General features: G+C 44.5%; 1 protein-coding gene across 1 annotated transcript in view; it reads left to right on the top strand.

The window, feature by feature from the left end:
* Positions 1-848: 848 nt before the first annotated feature.
* Positions 849-16,921, top strand: part of c23h16orf89 (chromosome 23 C16orf89 homolog) — a 32,728-nt gene continuing 16,655 nt past the window's right edge. The window contains exons 1-3 of the mRNA XM_059653898.1: positions 849-1,071; positions 6,537-6,689; positions 7,855-8,005. Coding sequence (XP_059509881.1) covers positions 909-1,071; positions 6,537-6,689; positions 7,855-8,005 — 467 coding nt within the window. The 5' untranslated portion in view covers positions 849-908. The remainder of the gene's footprint in view (positions 1,072-6,536; positions 6,690-7,854; positions 8,006-16,921) is intronic.

The following is a 16,921-nucleotide window of genomic DNA, read 5'->3' as shown; positions in this document are numbered from 1 at the left end:
CTGGACGCAGTATTCCAAGTGCGGTCTAACCAAAGTTTTATAGAGCTGCAACAAGATCTCACGACTCTTAAACTCAATCCCCCTGTTAATGAAAGCCAAAACACCATATGCTTTCTTAACAACCCTGTCCACTTGGGTGGCCATTTTAAGGGATCTATGTATCTGCACACCAAGATCCCTCTGTTCCTCCACACTGCCAAGAATCCTATCCTTAATCCTGTACTCAGCTTTCAAATTCGACCTTCCAAAATGCATCACCTCGCATTTATCCAGGTTGAACTCCATCTGCCAACTCTCAGCCCATCTCTGCATCCTGTCAATGTCCCGCTGCAGCCTACAACAGCCCTCTATACTGTCAATGACCCCTCCGACCTTTGTGTCGTCTGCAAACTTGCTGACCCATCCAAGTCATTAATAAAAATTACAAACAGTAGAGGCCCAAGGACAGAGCCCTGTGGAACCCCACTCACCACTGACTTCCAGGCAGAATATTTTCCTTCTACTACCACTCGCTGTCTTCTGTTGGCCAGCCAATTCTGTATCCAAGCAGCTAAGTTCCCCTGTATCCCATTCCTCCTGACCTTCTGAATGAGCCTACCATGGGGAACCTTATCAAATGCCTTACTGAAGTCCATATACACCACATCCACAGCTCGACCCTCATCAACTTTTCTAGTCGCATCCTCAAAGAGCTTTGTGAAATGATTTTTAAAATGTTTGTTTTTTCTCTACTGCAAGCATTCCTAAAGCCGATTTTACCCGCAGGCTTTGATGAAGGCGTGTATAACAGATTGAGAAAGCACAAAGATGCCAGGATTAGTGAGAGAAAGTCACGTGAATAAGGAGAGTACTGTTCCCACAGCTCTGAAGCACCAGCTCTCAGAAGGTGTTGACGCTGGAAGTGGAGCATGAATGCGGCTCGGATTGTATTTACCATTGTTAGTTTTGTTTCAGCCCAGGGGACAAGGCTGAACGATGTGATTTTAGGACTGCAGAAAGCAACTGTTTTCTTCGAAAATGAGTATGACCGTTTCACGTTGGACGGGGTGATAGGATTCCAGATGTTACAAGGTGAGCAGCAGATTAACAGCGGCAGGTACTGGTCCTGGGAGCGGCGTTGGAAGCCAGTCAATCGGAATATTGTCTGGGTGTGGGAGCGTTCCTGCTCCACTGTCATTATCCAATGAGTAAGTGACAGTGTCATCTCTAGCTGTGACTGACAGAAGGGTCTCGGCCCGAAACGTCAGCTTTCCTGCTGCTCCACACCTTGTTATCTCAGGGGAATAACCCAGTCGGCTCCGGCATCGCCGTGCTGTGGAAGTGTCACTCTGCAAGTCTCACACAGTGACATTCACGCTGTGTGTGTGCGGGGGGTCGGTTGACCCGGCCAAAGGCCAGATTGAGGACGTTAAGAGGCTGGAGTTCTGACGGTGATAATGGGAGCTGCAGATGCTGGAGAATCCAAGATAATAAAATGTGGAGCTGGATGAACACAGCAGGGCCAGCAGCATCTCAGGAGCACAAAAGCTGACGTTTCGGGCCTAGACCCTTCATCAGAGAGGGGGATGGGGTGAGGGTTCTGGAATAAATAGGGAGAGAGGGGGAGGCGGACCGAAGATGGAGAGTAAAGAAGATAGGTGGAGAGAGTATAGGTGGGGAGGTAGGGAGGGGATAGGTCAGTCCAGGGAAGACGGACAGGTCAAGGAGGTGGGATGAGGTTAGTAGGTAGATGGGGGTGCGGCTTGGGGTGGGAGGAAGGGATGGGTGAGAGGAAGAACAGGTTAGGGAGGCAGAGACAGGTTGGACTGGTTTTGGGATGCAGTGGGTGGAGGAGAAGAGCTGGGCTGGTTGTGTGGTGCAGTGTGGGGAGGGGACGAACTGGGCTGGTTTTGGGATGCGGTGGGGGAAGGGGAGATTTTGAAGCTGATGAATTCCACACTGATACCATTGGGCTGCAGGGTTCCCAAGCGGAATATGAGTTGCTGTTCCTGCAACCTTCGGGTGGCATCATTGTGGCATTGCAGGAGGCCCATGATGGACATGTCATCTAAAGAATGGGAGGGGGAGTGGAAATGGTTTGCGACTGGGAGGTGCAGTTGTTTATTGCGAACCGAGCGGAGGTGTTCTGCAAGCGGTCCCCAAGCCTCCGCTTGGTTTCCCCAATGTAGAGGAAGCCACACCGGGTACAGTGGATGCAGTATACCACGTTGGCAGATGTGTAGGTGAACCATTGCTTAATGTGGAAAGTCATCTTGGAGCCTGGGATAGGGGTGAGGGAGGAGGTGTGGGGGCAAGTGTAGCATTTCCTGCGGTTGCAGGGGAAGGTGCCGGGTGTGGTGGGGTTGGAGGGCAGTGTGGAGCGAACAAGGGAGTCACGGAGAGAGTGGTCTCTCCCGAAAGCAGACAGGGGTGGGGATGGAAAAATGTCTTGGGTGGTGGGGTCGGATTGTAGATGGCGGAAGTGTCGGAGGATGATGCGTTGTATCCGGAGGTTGGTGGGGTGGTGTGTGAATACACCTCCTCCCATCCACCCTCCTGCAAAAATTCCATCCCCTATTCCCAATTCCTCCGCCTCCGCCGCATCTGCTCCCATGATGAGGCATTCCACTCCCGCACATCCCAGATGTCCAAGTTCTTCGAGGACCGCAACTTTCCCCCCACAGTGGTTGAGAACGCCCTTGACCGCATCTCCCGCATTTCCCGCAACACATTCCTCACACCCCGCCCCCGCCACAACCGCCTAAAGAGGATCCCCCTCGTTCTCACACACGACCCCACCAACCTCCGGATACAACGCGTCATCCTCTGACACTTCCGCCATCTACAATCCGACCCCACCACCCAAGACATTTTTCCATCCCTACCCCTGTCTGCTTTCCGGAATGACCACTCTCTCCGTGACTCCCTTGTTCGCTCCACACTGCCCTCCAACCCCACCACACCCGTCACCTTCCCCTGCAACCGCAGGAAATGCTACACTTGTCCCCACACCTCCTCCCTCACCCCTATCCCAGGCCCCAAGATGACTATCCACATTAAGCAGAGGTTCACCTGCACATCTGCCAATGTGGTATACTGCATCCACTGTACCCGGTGTGGCTTCCTCTACATTGGGGAAACCAAGCGGAGGCTTGGAGACCGCTTTGCAGAACACCTCCACTTGGTTCGCAATAAACAACTGCACCTCCCAGTCGCAAACCATTTCCACTCCCCCTCCCATTCCTTAGATGACATGTCCATCATGATGCCACCCGAAGGTTGCAGGAACAGCAACTCATATTCCGCTTGGGAACCCTGCAGCCCAATGGTATCAATGTGGACTTCACCAGCTTCAAAATCTCCCCTTCCCCCACCGCATCCCAAAACCAGCCCAGTTCGTTCCCTCCCCCCACTGCACCACACAACCAGCTCAGCTCTTCCCCTCCACCCACTGCATCCCAAAACCAGTCCAACCTGTCTCTGCCTCCCTAACCTGTTCTTCCTCTCACCCATCCCTTCCTCCCACCGCAAGCCGCACCTCCATCTCCTACCTACTAACCTCATTCCACCTCCTTGACCTGTCCGTCTTCCCTGGACTGACCTATCCCCTCCCTACCTCCCCACCTATACTCTCCTCTCCACCTATCTTCTTTTCTCTCCATCTTCGGTCCGCCTCCCCCTCTCTCTCTATTTATTCCAGAACCCTCACCCCATCCCCCTCTCTGATGAAGGGTCTAGGCCCGAAACGTCAGCGTTTGTGCTCCTGAGATGCTGCTTGGCCTGCTGTGTTCATCCAGCCTTACATTTTATTATCTTGGAGTTCTGATGGGACGGACACACTTGTAGGAAGTTAGTGTCAAATAAAACAGACGAGGGTGATAAATTTGAACAGTGACAATGGGATGTAGCATTCAGCAGTCATGTGCTGTGCTGTAATTCACATACAGCGATGGAACTGGAGGCAAATTATGGTTTCTGCTGTGGGATCTTTCTGTGCTCACGAATAGGACACGGTGCGTTCTCAACATCCGTTTATACTTGACCGAGATATAACGCCATTTTCAATAAAATATGAATAAAAAGAAACTCCTAAACATTTGGCGAACTACAGCCTTTAGACTAAATGGATTTAAAGAAAATATAAATGTGGATTATTTAATATTTCATGTCATAAATGAAAATAATCAATTATAACAGGACTATTTAATATTTACTCCTGCCGTTGTTTCAGCCAAGTCTTTGTTTTAGTCACAACATCATATTCCAGAAATAAACAACTCACCAATCTTGTTCACACACACGCACATTAAGCCTGAGGGAGACTTTATAATGTTCTCCTGTACTAGGATCCTGCAAATCAATTTGCTCTGTCCTATTCTGGTGCTGTTTCATGCTTTTTGATCTTCCTGATATTCTCTCCCAGGTCCCATCCTCATGGAATCCCAACAGTGGTGAAAGGACCTCCTTTTCCACTGCTTAGGCACTTTTCAGCCTCGGGAGTCAACAGTGCATCCAACACTTCAAAACATGAATGAGTGGAGGCAGTGACCTATTGCTATTACCGCTAGATAGTTAAACCAGTGTCCAGAGAGAGACCCAGATAATATTCTGTGGCTCCAGGTTCAAATCCCATCATGGAAGGTAGCAGAGTTTGAACTCAATGAATATCTGGAATTAAGAATCTAATGATGGCCATAAATCCTTTTGATTGTTGAGGAAAACCCACCTGGTTCACTAATGCCCTTTAGGAAAGGAAACTGCCATCATTCCCTGGTCTGGCCTATATGTGACTCCAGACCCACAGTAATGTGGTTGACTCCTAACTGCCCTCTGGGCAATTAGGGATGGGCAATAAATGCTGCCTAGCCAGCATTGCTCTCATTTTGTGAATGAATAAATAAAAAAAACACTGCTGTCCAATTTGATTATAACCCCTTCCACACACTCACACCTCCTCCATGAGTAGTAGCAGTTTGTTCACAGTGTGGCTAGTCTATTTTCTGCTATTAACAGCTACCACTAACATATATTCTTCATTTATAATCTCCTCTTAACTATCATCAGCCACTCATATCCCTTCTGCTCCTGGGCATCTTTCCCATCTGTTCCTCCTCCCCTCATTTAGGACAACATAAAGCCATTACAATTCTGGCCAGCTTCACTTCTGACATAGACTCATTATTGGACTTAGAACATTAAGTCTGCTTTTCTTTCCATGTATGCTGCCAGACCTGTGGTGTTTCAGATTGGATTTTGGATCTCCAGCATCTGCAGGACTTTACTGTTAATGAATCAACCCACTCGGTTTCAGACTAGGGAGCTATATAGATTGGAATCAGTGAGGGCAAGGGATCCTTTCCTTAAGAGTGAACCTGTTTTCTTTTCCACGGCAAGGAGAGAAATTGAGTGAGAATGAAGAACCATCAATTTTCCATCCAGTGACAAAAATTATGACCTGCCCCGAACCATCAAAGTATATTGAAGCTTATTACACTACGCAAGCAACAATAGCAAAAAAAAGCAACATTTTACAGAGATAACAAGGTGTGGAGCAGGATGAACACAGCAGGCCAAGCAGCATCAGAGGAGCAGGAAAGCTCACCTTATGGGTCTAGACCCTTCTTCCAACATATTTCAGATACTAGAGATCTAAAATAAAACAGAAAGTGAGGGAGAACTTCAGAAGGTTTGGCAGCATCTGCAGAGAAACAGCATTCGCAGCTTGAGTCAGTAACTCTCCTGCACAACCAAAAAAAGTAAAGCTTTTTGTTTGAAATTGCAGACTCAGTTGGTGGTTTTGGCCACCAGACTTTGCAGTAGTTATCATTCCATCTGAGACTGATGCTGAACATGAATATGTCCTGTAGCAATGCTGTGGCCTTAAGAGGTTATTTTGTCCTTTTTTGTCAGAAAAAGAAGAGAGATTCTAAGACAGAGGTGATGAGCTATCTACTTGGAAAACCAGTAAATTAAACAGATTTTGAGGCCTTGGGATTTTTTTTAAAAAATCAGAACAATAGAAGCAGCATGGCTGGGTGTGGCCAGCTCTCATGGACTAGGATTTCTAGTTTTTTTTTAGCTGTTAGGTTTAGATTGGAGTATCAGCAAGGTAGAAGCTGCTGGAGTTTTGAAGAAGTAGAAGCTATCTTTCCTCTTACAGCTAGAAACTGGGGTTTCTCTCTGCTACTGGGTCACCTGTGAGACATACCTATTTTCTGAATTTGCTGTTTTGCTAAAGGGTGTGTTTACAGGATGTTGCTTTATTGGAACAGTTAGTTAGTAACAGTTACCGTATCTATTATTCTGTTAAATTTTCCAATAGAGTGAAGTTATTTTAAATTACCCTTCCTTTTGTTGAATTTTAACTATAGTGTTCGAATAAATTGTGTTTTACTTAAGGTCGAATAGTTTTGACCAGTTAAATTGCATCTGGAACATAGAACTTTGTATCTGTCCTTAAAAATAAGAAAAGCTTCAGGGTCTAGGCTGCCTTCTTAAAATCTTTCGAGGGGGTCTGTTCTGGTCCATAACAGTCCAGTTCTGTTTTACTCCCACAGCTCACCTTGAAGACACGTTAAAGGGATGGTCACTGTCAGGACCTGAAGCGGCCTCACAGTTCAAGAAGGTGCATGATCTCGTAAGAAGACTAGACTTCACAGCAGCAAAAGCAATCGAAGCAGTTAAAGTGACTGACCCTGTGTATTTTAATGGTAATTGCCTTATGTGTGCTCCAGTTTGATAGTCATTTTCATCATATTTCCAAACGTAATTCTTGTAAAAAGAAATCAAGAGCAAAATGAAAGCACTGCCAGGCCTCAAGGATGTTGCAACTAATGTAAGGACAGGTTTTGTGTGACTCTTATCACAGTATCAATGAGATACTAATGTAGTCTAATGTCTCCAGTTTTAACACTCAACAGCTAATGCAATATCAATGGAGAGTATAGGAGATGATGGGATGAGGTTTCCTGGGCCAAGGTGCCATTGGGTATGGAAATCTGAGTGGCATCTGTATGGCATTGTCATGCTTTGACCCAGTGTTCTCTGACCTGACCATTCCTCATCCGATTTCTGTTTGTCACTAATTCCATTCAGTCACTGATTTGTTCCTAGCAGAACTACACCTGTTGTCAATGCAAAGGTTTCATGAAAATTGCCGCATCTTGTTCTGCCTTTTTTTTCAGTAGACAATGCAGTCATGAGATAAGGACATTGCTGACATTTGCTGCCCACCCCTAACTACCCCTTGGAGAGGTGGTGAGCTGCCTTCTTGAGCCACTGCAGTCCTAGGATGTAGACATGCAATGTTATTCAGAAAGAATTTCTGAGATTTTGACTCACGGACAAGGAACATGGTTCCAGGGGCTCAAAATAATGTATTCTTCGGAGCACTTCTATTGAGATTTCTTACTTGTTGGAATATATCTATATGCGTTCTACAGATATTTGCCTAACTGCCTGTTCAGTGATGTTATTACACACCTCTGGAGCAAGTGGGACTTGAACCCAGGTCTCTTAGTTCCAAAGTAGGGACACTACCATTGCTCCACAAAAGCCCAAATAATGTATTTTTCTTCTGAGTACTCCTCTTGAGACTTCCTTACTTGTTTTGAACAAGACATACTTTCTTAATCAACCTGTTTAGAGATATTCTGCAGCAGTTTGGATGTGCACCAAGGCCTCCTCTCTCAGAGCTAGGGACTGCATAACAAGAGCCCTTGTTCCAACCCCCATTTCTGATCAAGTCATTTGGTTCAGCTATATTAAATGGTGGAACTGTCCCAAAAGCTCAAATGTTTGACTTTTGCTCCTTTTCCTTGTGTTATAGTAACAGGGACATGCTTTAACCTCAAGTTCTGCTTTTTCTTTCCATAGGATTTCAAACAGTGCTGCAAGTTGATTTTTGGAGTTTTAATCCCCAGTGGATAAAAACAGACATCAAACTGGTTTATCCTGAAGTGAGAGAGACAGAGTGTTTTGGAGAGAATATCAGTGACCGATGTATAACGCAACTCCTGGGTACTTGGTATGTCTTGTCTTTGAATTCTACAAATGTTAGACGTCTAGAATCGAAAATGAACCAAAAATACTACAATACTTGCATACAATTGAAACTCTGTAAAGTGCTTACACATCTACAAAAAATAAATATTTTTAACAAGTCTCTTTTAATTTTCTAGAGGCTACAGCATGCAGAATTCTGTTCCATGGGTGAATTTGGGCATCGGTGTTTGGGTTTATAATTGGTTCTCATTCATTTGCGGGATATGAATATTACTTGCAAGGCCAGCATTTATTGCCTGCCCCTTTTATTGCCTTTGAACTGATGGGCTCTCTGGATCATTTCAGAGCACAGATAGGGGTCAGCTGTGGGTCTGGAGTCACATGCAGGTCAGACCAGGTATGGATGAAAATGCTTGAATCTACCATCAGGGAAGAAAGAGCAAGACATCTCGATAGAAACTGTCCCATCGGGCAGACACAGCATGGGTTCGTGAAAGGCAGGTCATGTTTAACTAATTCACTTGAATTCTTTGAGGACATTACCACCGCCGTGGACAATGGGGAATTGGTGGATGCCGTGTATCCGGATTGCCAGAAGGCATTTGCAAAAGGCAGCTGCATTGGATAGAGGTGCACGGTGTTACAGGTAATGAATTAGTGTGGATAGAGGGTTGGTGACCCACAGGAAGCAAATAGTGGGGATAAATGGGTGTTTTCTGGTTGGTAATCAGAGGCTAGTGGTATGCCTCAAATCAGTGTTGGGACTGCAATTGTTTACAATTTACATTGATGATTTAGAGTTGAGCAACACTGTGTTGTGTATCAAATTTCTGGTCTCCAAACTTCAGGAAGGATGTACTGGCATTAGGAGTGCAGAGGAGGTTCACTTGGTTGATTCGGGATTTGAGAGGGTTGGCTTATGAGGAGACATTTCGTAGCCTGGGACTATACTCATTGGAATTTAGAAGAATGAGGGAGGTTCATATAGGAACATATAAAATTATGAAGGGAATAGATAAGAAAGAAGCAGGGAGGTGGTTTCCACTGGCAAGTAAAATTAGAACTAGGGGGCACAGCCTCAAAATGAAGGGGAGCAGATACAGTTGAGGAGGAACTTCTTCACCCAAAGGGTTGTGAATCTGTGCAATTCCCTGCCCAGTGAAGCAGTTGAGGCACCTCACTGAATGTTTTGAAGGCAAAGATGGATAGATTTTTGAACAGTGAAGGAATGAAAGGTCATGGTGAGTGGGTGGGTAAGGGGAGCTGAGACCATGCAAAGGTCAGCCATGATCTAATTGAATGGCAGAGCAGACTCGAGGGGCCAGGTGGCCTACTCCTGCTCCTATTCCTTATGGACTTATTTCCTTCCCTGAAGAACGAGTGAGCCAGATGGATTTTTAGTACAACTGATGATGGTTGTCTTGGTCATCGTCATTGAATTTAATATTTCAGATTTATTAATTGTAGTTCAGTTCCACCAGCTGCCATCATGGGACTTGGACCCATAGCTCTAGTCTCTGGATTACAAATGCAGTAACAATGTTCAATGCCTATGTATTCCTGTTTTTTTTAAAATATGCAGTTTAATCTCTGTAGCCTAATGCTCTCAATGTGATAAGCAAGGCATTATTTTCAATGTTTGGTTTAGTGATTATACATTTACAGGGGTTTTGCATTTCTCTCTTCCTTGCCATCAAATATAGTACTAACCTTTGAATATTAACTTTTATCTCATTTGTTGAAGAGACATACAGCACAGTTCCTAACTTAGCCTTTTTTATTCACTATGTTCTTATTTTGTGCGTTTGCTTTTCTGAGTTTTGATTGATTGACTGAGATTGGAGATAATCACAACCAAACTTTTGTATTTTCTCCTTCTGCCGTGGTACACTTGGGCAATCTAGCACCCGATGACATTTGAGAACAGCAAAGGAATTTGACAAGATATACACAAATTTCTGAGGACTCTTTTCAGAATGGGGTTGGACCAAGCTTCCCCCTGCCACAAAATGTGACAATGATCATCTGTCTCTCCTCTCTCTGTGGTTGGGTTAGGATCGATAACTGATTGTGGATCACTCCTGATGTCATCTTTAGTACACTATTATGGGGAGGTTTGGAGTTTAGTCCATCACTACAGTTTAAGCGGTTCACAGCCTTTGGAAATGGGTAAAATTGTCTCCCTTTCCATTTTACGATTTCTGAAATATACAAATGTTAGGTGCAAATGATATAGACATGTATTTCTTTTCATGTGATAGTAACACCTTCAGTTTATTAGCACCTATCATATGGAATATATAGCTCATAAAGTTCAATCTAACAAAAATGGACATTGAGTTACAGAAGAGCCATAAGGAGGGTCGTGAAAACAGGGAAGTATATAATTAAACGCTTTGGAAGGGACTCCTGAAACGCAGGCACTAGGTTGCTGAAGCCAACTCTTGCAAGGCTGAACGGGGTTACAAAGATAAGAAGGGGCAAAAGGGTCAAGAGGATAAATTTGATCAGGAATTAATGCATTTTGATATACAGAGTGGATGGATGAACAGAGACTTTGTTAATGGTAGTATTGAGGGATGTGTGTTTTGAATGAGTCAAAGTTGATCATGAATGGCAATGGGAGATGAATAGACGTCTATGAATAAAGCATGAATAATTGTCCCAGGGTTGATTATGGTCAAGATTTAGAGTTTCACTGGCTAATGGGATGAGGCAGGGTCCAGGGAGTGGGATATTGTGGAGATGGAAGTTGGTGGTCAGTGTAATGGCGAGAACATGGACCCTCAGGCTCAGCTCAGGGTTAAATCAGATGCTGAGATTACCAATCAACTGGTTCAACCTGAGACACTGTCATCAGAGGAGGCCATTCAACCCATCATAGCTCATCAAACCACGCAGGGAATGGTTATGAGTGTGGAAGAGAGAAACTAGGTTTGCATTGCTGTGGCAACTTTCATGATCTCAGGAACTTGCTGTGCAACCAGTGAGGTGTCACCCAGCAACTGATTTGTGCACAGTACGCTCCCATAAAGAGCAATATGATGATAGCCAGGTAGCTTATTTTAGTTGCAACACTGGTGAACAAACCTGCCTTGAAAATAGTGTTTTGAGATGTTCGGCTTCCAGCTTTGAAAACAGTCAATGCCACTGTTGAAAGGCATTGCCCCTGACAGTTCAGTGCCCCCTTCGTGCTGCACTGAACTATCAGGCTAGATTTGAGAATTCAGATCTTTTGAACGAGACACAAACCCACAAATCGTTGACTATGTGATGCAAGTGCTATCGCCGAGCTAAGGTGAAGACTAAGGAGAATGCTCTCTGTTCTCCATTGTTTGACTAAAGGCCCTGCAGCAACAGTCATTAGTGAGCAATACAAGTTGAATACAAAGTAGCAGCAGGGTTATGAGCAGTGCAGATTGTGTGTCATTAGTGTATATAAATCTGCTATTCTGGTGAATTATATCGCTAATGAAAAATGTGCAAATATAAGGTAGAGCCAGGACAAAAAGCAGATTTCAGGACTGTTTGAGGCTGAAAACATCACTGGAGACATTCCAGCCTGAAGATCATAGAATCCCTACAGTGTGGAAGCAGGCTATTCTGCCCATCGGATCCACACCGACCCTCCAAACAGAATCCCAACTAGATCCCCACCATTATCCTATAATCCTGCATTTGCCATGGCTTATTGACCTAACCTATATATCCTTGGACATTACGGGCAATTTAGCCTGGCCAGTCCAGATCTTTGGAGTAGGTGGGGAAACCAAAGCACCTGCAGACACAGGGAGAATGTGCAAACTCCATACAGTCACCCGAGGGTGGAACTGAACCTGGGTCTCTGCTCCTGTGTAATTTTTTATTCATTTGCAGGATGAGGGCATCCTGGCCATGCCCATTCCCAACTGCACCCCCCGAGGGCAGCTGAGTCTATCATATTGCTCTGAGTCTATAGTCACATGTTGAGTGAGAATCTTCCCTTAAAGGGCATTAGTGAACCAGATGGGTTTTTCCCCTGGCAATCAGCAATGGATTTATAATCATCATTAGACTCTTAATTCCAGATAGTTCTTGCATTCAAATTCCACTATCTGCCTTGGCAAGATTTGAACCCAGGTCCCAGAGCATTACCTGGGTGTCTGGCTTAACAGTCCAGTGACCATACCACTAGGCCAGCACCTCCCCTACAGCTGCAGTGATAGCCACTGAGCCTTTGGACCACCTTGGCCTTTAAGGGAGTTCACTTTTAAGGACTCCATGTTCTGTGTATGTACAGTTTTGTGGTGCTGCCAGTTGGTCTCCCAAAGCGTTTGCAAACTGCACACACAGAAATCAGTTGGTTTGTAGTAATGTCTGCTTCCTAACATACACTGTGCTTTACATTGTTTTAAAATGAACCCAAGAAATTAATCGATCCCTGACAAGTGATTTACTGTGAGAGCATTATGCAACATATTTAGGGGTCTTGGAGTGCACAGGAAGGAAATTTTTAAGGAGGGAATGACTAATAATAGTTATGTGAGGGATGTAGGTGGTACCTAAGGGGAATGAACCATTTATAAAGTCACAATGCAAGGAAATGAGAAGAAGTTATTTGTTCAGAGGGAATAGGGCATAGGCTATAAATATCAAAATAATGCACTGATTCCTAGCAATTGTAAACCAAATGGGTGAAAAGTATATAAAACAAATTTTGTAGCATTTTGAGCAGGAGATTTATCCATCTCATCCATTTTTCCAAACACCCCATTAAATTCCTGAACCTTTGGATCTTTCACCAGGCAAAAAAATTCATGGCTACAAATTCTCCAGGGAAGTTTTGTACAATTCCAATTGAGTCACTCCTTGGGCACTTCCTCTTGGGTGTGAAGGTCTACCTGGGCAAAATGATCTACAACATGGCTCTTCGAAAGCTGAGATCTGACAAAAACACAGTGGTTAAATATTTTCTCATTAAATTGAGCAAAACTGTCAAAACATGCCCCTTTTTAACACAGATCTCATACCCCACTGTAATTCCTAGCACATCTGTCTGTGTGCACTGTTTTTAGTAACCTTTTGAAAAGATATATTTCTTGCTTTCTCACCTCAGCCACAACGATGTTTAATGTGCACATTTTCACTTCTACATTGTCTTATAGTTTTACACTTGCTGTGCTCACCCACTGATGCCTGACTTCTTTTGGATTATTGCATATTGATGAACAAACTTCCTCCCAGTTTGGTGACATTGCAAATTTAGAAACTGCTCAGAATCCCAGAATTGATACAACAAAGAAAGAGGCCATTCAGCCCATCATGTCCATGCAGTGGTTCTATTCCCTAGTGCCAATCTACTGCCTTTTGTCCACATCCACACACACCATTTCTAAGCAAATAACCATCTCATGCCCCTCTTGAATGACTTGATTGAACCGTCCTCCACCATATTTCCAGTTAGTGCATTCCACACCCTAACTCTGTGGAATAAAAAGAGTTTACATTAACGTTAGCCTTGTTTCATTTGCGTGAGACTTTAAAATCTGTGTCTTTCTGGTTATTGTTTTGTATTCCTGCTCCATTTTTTTCTCAATCCCATTGTCCCACTTGGACATTTATCTCCCCTTCATATCGCCCAGAACAACAATTACACTCTTTAACAAATTAACTGACTTCATTAAATAATTTTTAATGAAGCATAATGAATTTAAATGTTCATTGTCCAATAGCTGTAATTTTAATTGTTGAAATGTTTTTAAAAGGCAGGTTTAATTTATTTGATCCATTAGTTAGTGGGAGCAGCTCTGTTTACCTCAGCCATACCTGTCATAAATGTATACACCTCAATCAGTTCATTCAACCATCCTTGCTCCAAGAGCTTCTAACCTAACCTTGTAGGCAAAAATCTCCATTCCTGGAACTATTCCGGTAAATCTCCTGTTCATGCTGTAAAGGGCCCCCATATCCTTCCTAAAGTGTACTGACCAGAACTGGACACAATTCTCCAGTTATAAGAACTCCTACAGTATGGAAGCAGGCCATTCAGCCCATTGATTCCTCACCAACCCCCTGAAGAGAATCCCACCCAGCCCCACCCCTCTACCCTGTCCCCGTATTTCCTCCATGGCTAACTCACCCAGCCTGCACATCCTTGAACACTATGGGTAATTTGGCACGGCCAATCCTCCTACCCTGCATATCTTTGGACTGTGAGAGGAAACCGGAGCATTCAAGAGGAAACCCACGCAGACATGGGGATGAATGTGCAAGGTGCACACATTTGCCCAGATTGGAACTGAACCTGGGTCGCTGACACTGTGAGGCAGCAATGCTAAGCACTAGGCCCATTTCCACCCTGGTTGTAGCCTGAAAAGAGCTTTGTAAGGGTTCAGTATAGCTTCCCTGCTTTTGTACTCAGTTGCTCCGTTTATAAAACTCAAGGTCACACATGCTTAACTGTATTCTCAGTACGTCCTGTAATCTTAAAAAGATTGATGCATGTGAACTCCCAGGTGCTTCTGCTCCTGACCAGCATTTAGAATTGTGCCATTCAGTGCATAATACCTGTGTATTCCTTCTGTCAGAGCGCATTGCTTCTGACTTCTCTAACAGACGGAATCTGCTTGTATCGAAGGGCTCAAAACGTTAACTCTGCTTTCTCTCTGCAGATGCTGTCAGACCTGCTGGGTTCTCCAGCAATTTCTGTTTTTGTATTTGCCACTTTCCTGCCCATTTTGTTACTCCTTTAGCAGTTGATTGATATCATCCTCATCTCTTCTTTACCGCATTTGCCATCACTTTGTGTGTGCTTTATTATCAATCCGAGATTGAACTTTCTTAAAGACTAAACGTTCCAAATAGGCCCTTATCTGTTCTTACTTTGTGCGTATATCATGACTCTTAGTGTGCAGAAGGTCCGCAGGAGGGAAGCTCAAGAATTAAGCCAACCATTATAGAGACATAGAGCTGAACAGCGCAGAAACAGACCCTTGGTTCCAACTCGTCCAAGTCCCATTTGCCAGCATTTGGCCCATACCCTTCTAGTCCCTTCCTATTCCTGTACCCATCCAGATGCCTTTTAAATGTTGTAATTGTACCAGCCTCCACCACTTCCTCTGGCAGCTCATTCCACACACGCACCACCCTCTGCGTGAAAAAGTTGCCCCTTAGACCCTTTTAAATATTTCCCGTCTCACCTTAAGCCCTTCTAGTTTTGGACTCCCCTACCCTGGGGAAGACCTTGGCTATTCACCCTATCCATGCCCCTCATGATTTTATAAGCCTCTATAAGGTCACCCCTCAGCCTCCAACATTCCAGGGAAAACAGCCATAGCCTATACAGTAGTTCACATCTTCCAAACCTGTAAATCTTTTCTGAACCCTTTCAAGTTTCACAACATCCTCCTTATAGCATGGAGACCAGAATTGAATGCAGTGTTCCAAAAGCGGCCCTAACTCAGGAGGAAAAGTCCTTAGCTATAAAGGGGAAATGTTTAGAAGCGGTATAGATTATTGGATTGTTTTCTGAAGAAGGGTCGAGGCCCGAAACGCTGGCCTTCCTGCTCCTCTGGTGCTGCTTGGCCTGCTGTGTTCATCCAGCCCTACACCTTGTTATCTCAGATTCTCCAGCATCTGCAGTTCCTGCTATCTCTAGATTATTTGATGTTATGTCTAGGACAAAGCGTCCCAGTTCACCAACATCTTATCCATTAACCATTAACGTCTTGGCCATCCACTCTGTCCACCACTGACACACAGTGTATGTCATCCACATGATGCACTGGAGGAACTCAGCGAGGCTCCTTTCGACAACAGCTTCCAAAGTCGCTGGCTGTACCATCCTGAAGGACAGGGACAACAGGTGCATGAAGGTATCACTATGTCCAAAGATCCCCTGCAAGCTTCCAGGGGAATTCAAACCATAAGACCATAAGACATAGGAGTGGAAGTAAGGCCATTCGGCCCATCACGTCCACTCCACCATTTAAATCATGGCTGATGGGCATTTCAACACCACTTCCCTGCACTCTCCCCGTAGCACTTGATTCCTTTTGAGATCAAGAATTTGTCGATCTCTGCCTTGAAGGCATCCAACGTCTTGGCCTCCACTGCACTCCGTGGCAATGAATTCCACAAGCCCACCACTCTCTGGCTGAAGAAATGTCGTCTCATTTCAGTTTTAAATTTACCCCCTCTAATTTTAAGGCTGTGCCCACGGGTCCTAGTCTCCCCGCCTAACGGAAACAACTTCCTAGCGTCCACCCTTTCTAAACCATACATTATCTTGTAATATATTTCGTTCAGTGTTGCTGATTCAAAATCCCAATGCTACCATCATGACAGTACTGAGTATGTCTCTACAGCCCGAGGACTGCAGTGTTCCAAGAAGTTGACTTACCATCACCTTGCCAAGGGCCATTAGGGACAGGCAATAAATCACCATCTCAGGAACAAGTGCAAAAAACAAAGCCAGTATTAGTGTGATACTTTTAGATGTGATTACTGTGTTAAGTGCTCATTAAAACAAACATATGATGCTGACATCCCTTTGCGACCGTAAATTAGTACCACGAGAAAAAACCTGTTGCTTTAAAGGAAGCAAGAAAATTTTTAAAAAATTAGATGTGATGGATGAATGTATCCAGTACACGTTATGTACAAATAGAAATTAGGAAAAGAATCCCATTCGCTGTAACATTGCAGAGTGTCATCTCATCATGATTCTCAATGACACAGCTGAAAAATAATGTAACCTGTCCTGGAGCCTGCACAGCACTGATCTGTCCAATTTACAACAAGATTCAACAACCAGACACGCCTGTGGATACTGGGACTGAACATTAATCTAAGACTTTGCTCAAGGGACCCAGCTCAGAGGAGGAGATGGTCAATGCACAGTTGCTGAGGAAGCTTATAAGAAAGGACTGCCCTCCAAAGCAATCCAGACTGAGTATGA

The sequence above is a fragment of the Stegostoma tigrinum genome, chromosome 23, assembly GCF_030684315.1.
Source record: "Stegostoma tigrinum isolate sSteTig4 chromosome 23, sSteTig4.hap1, whole genome shotgun sequence".
Classification (NCBI taxonomy): Eukaryota; Metazoa; Chordata; class Chondrichthyes; order Orectolobiformes; family Stegostomatidae; genus Stegostoma; species Stegostoma tigrinum.
Note: the sequence above shows the minus strand (reverse complement) of the source record. Positions and strands in the feature narration are given on the sequence as shown.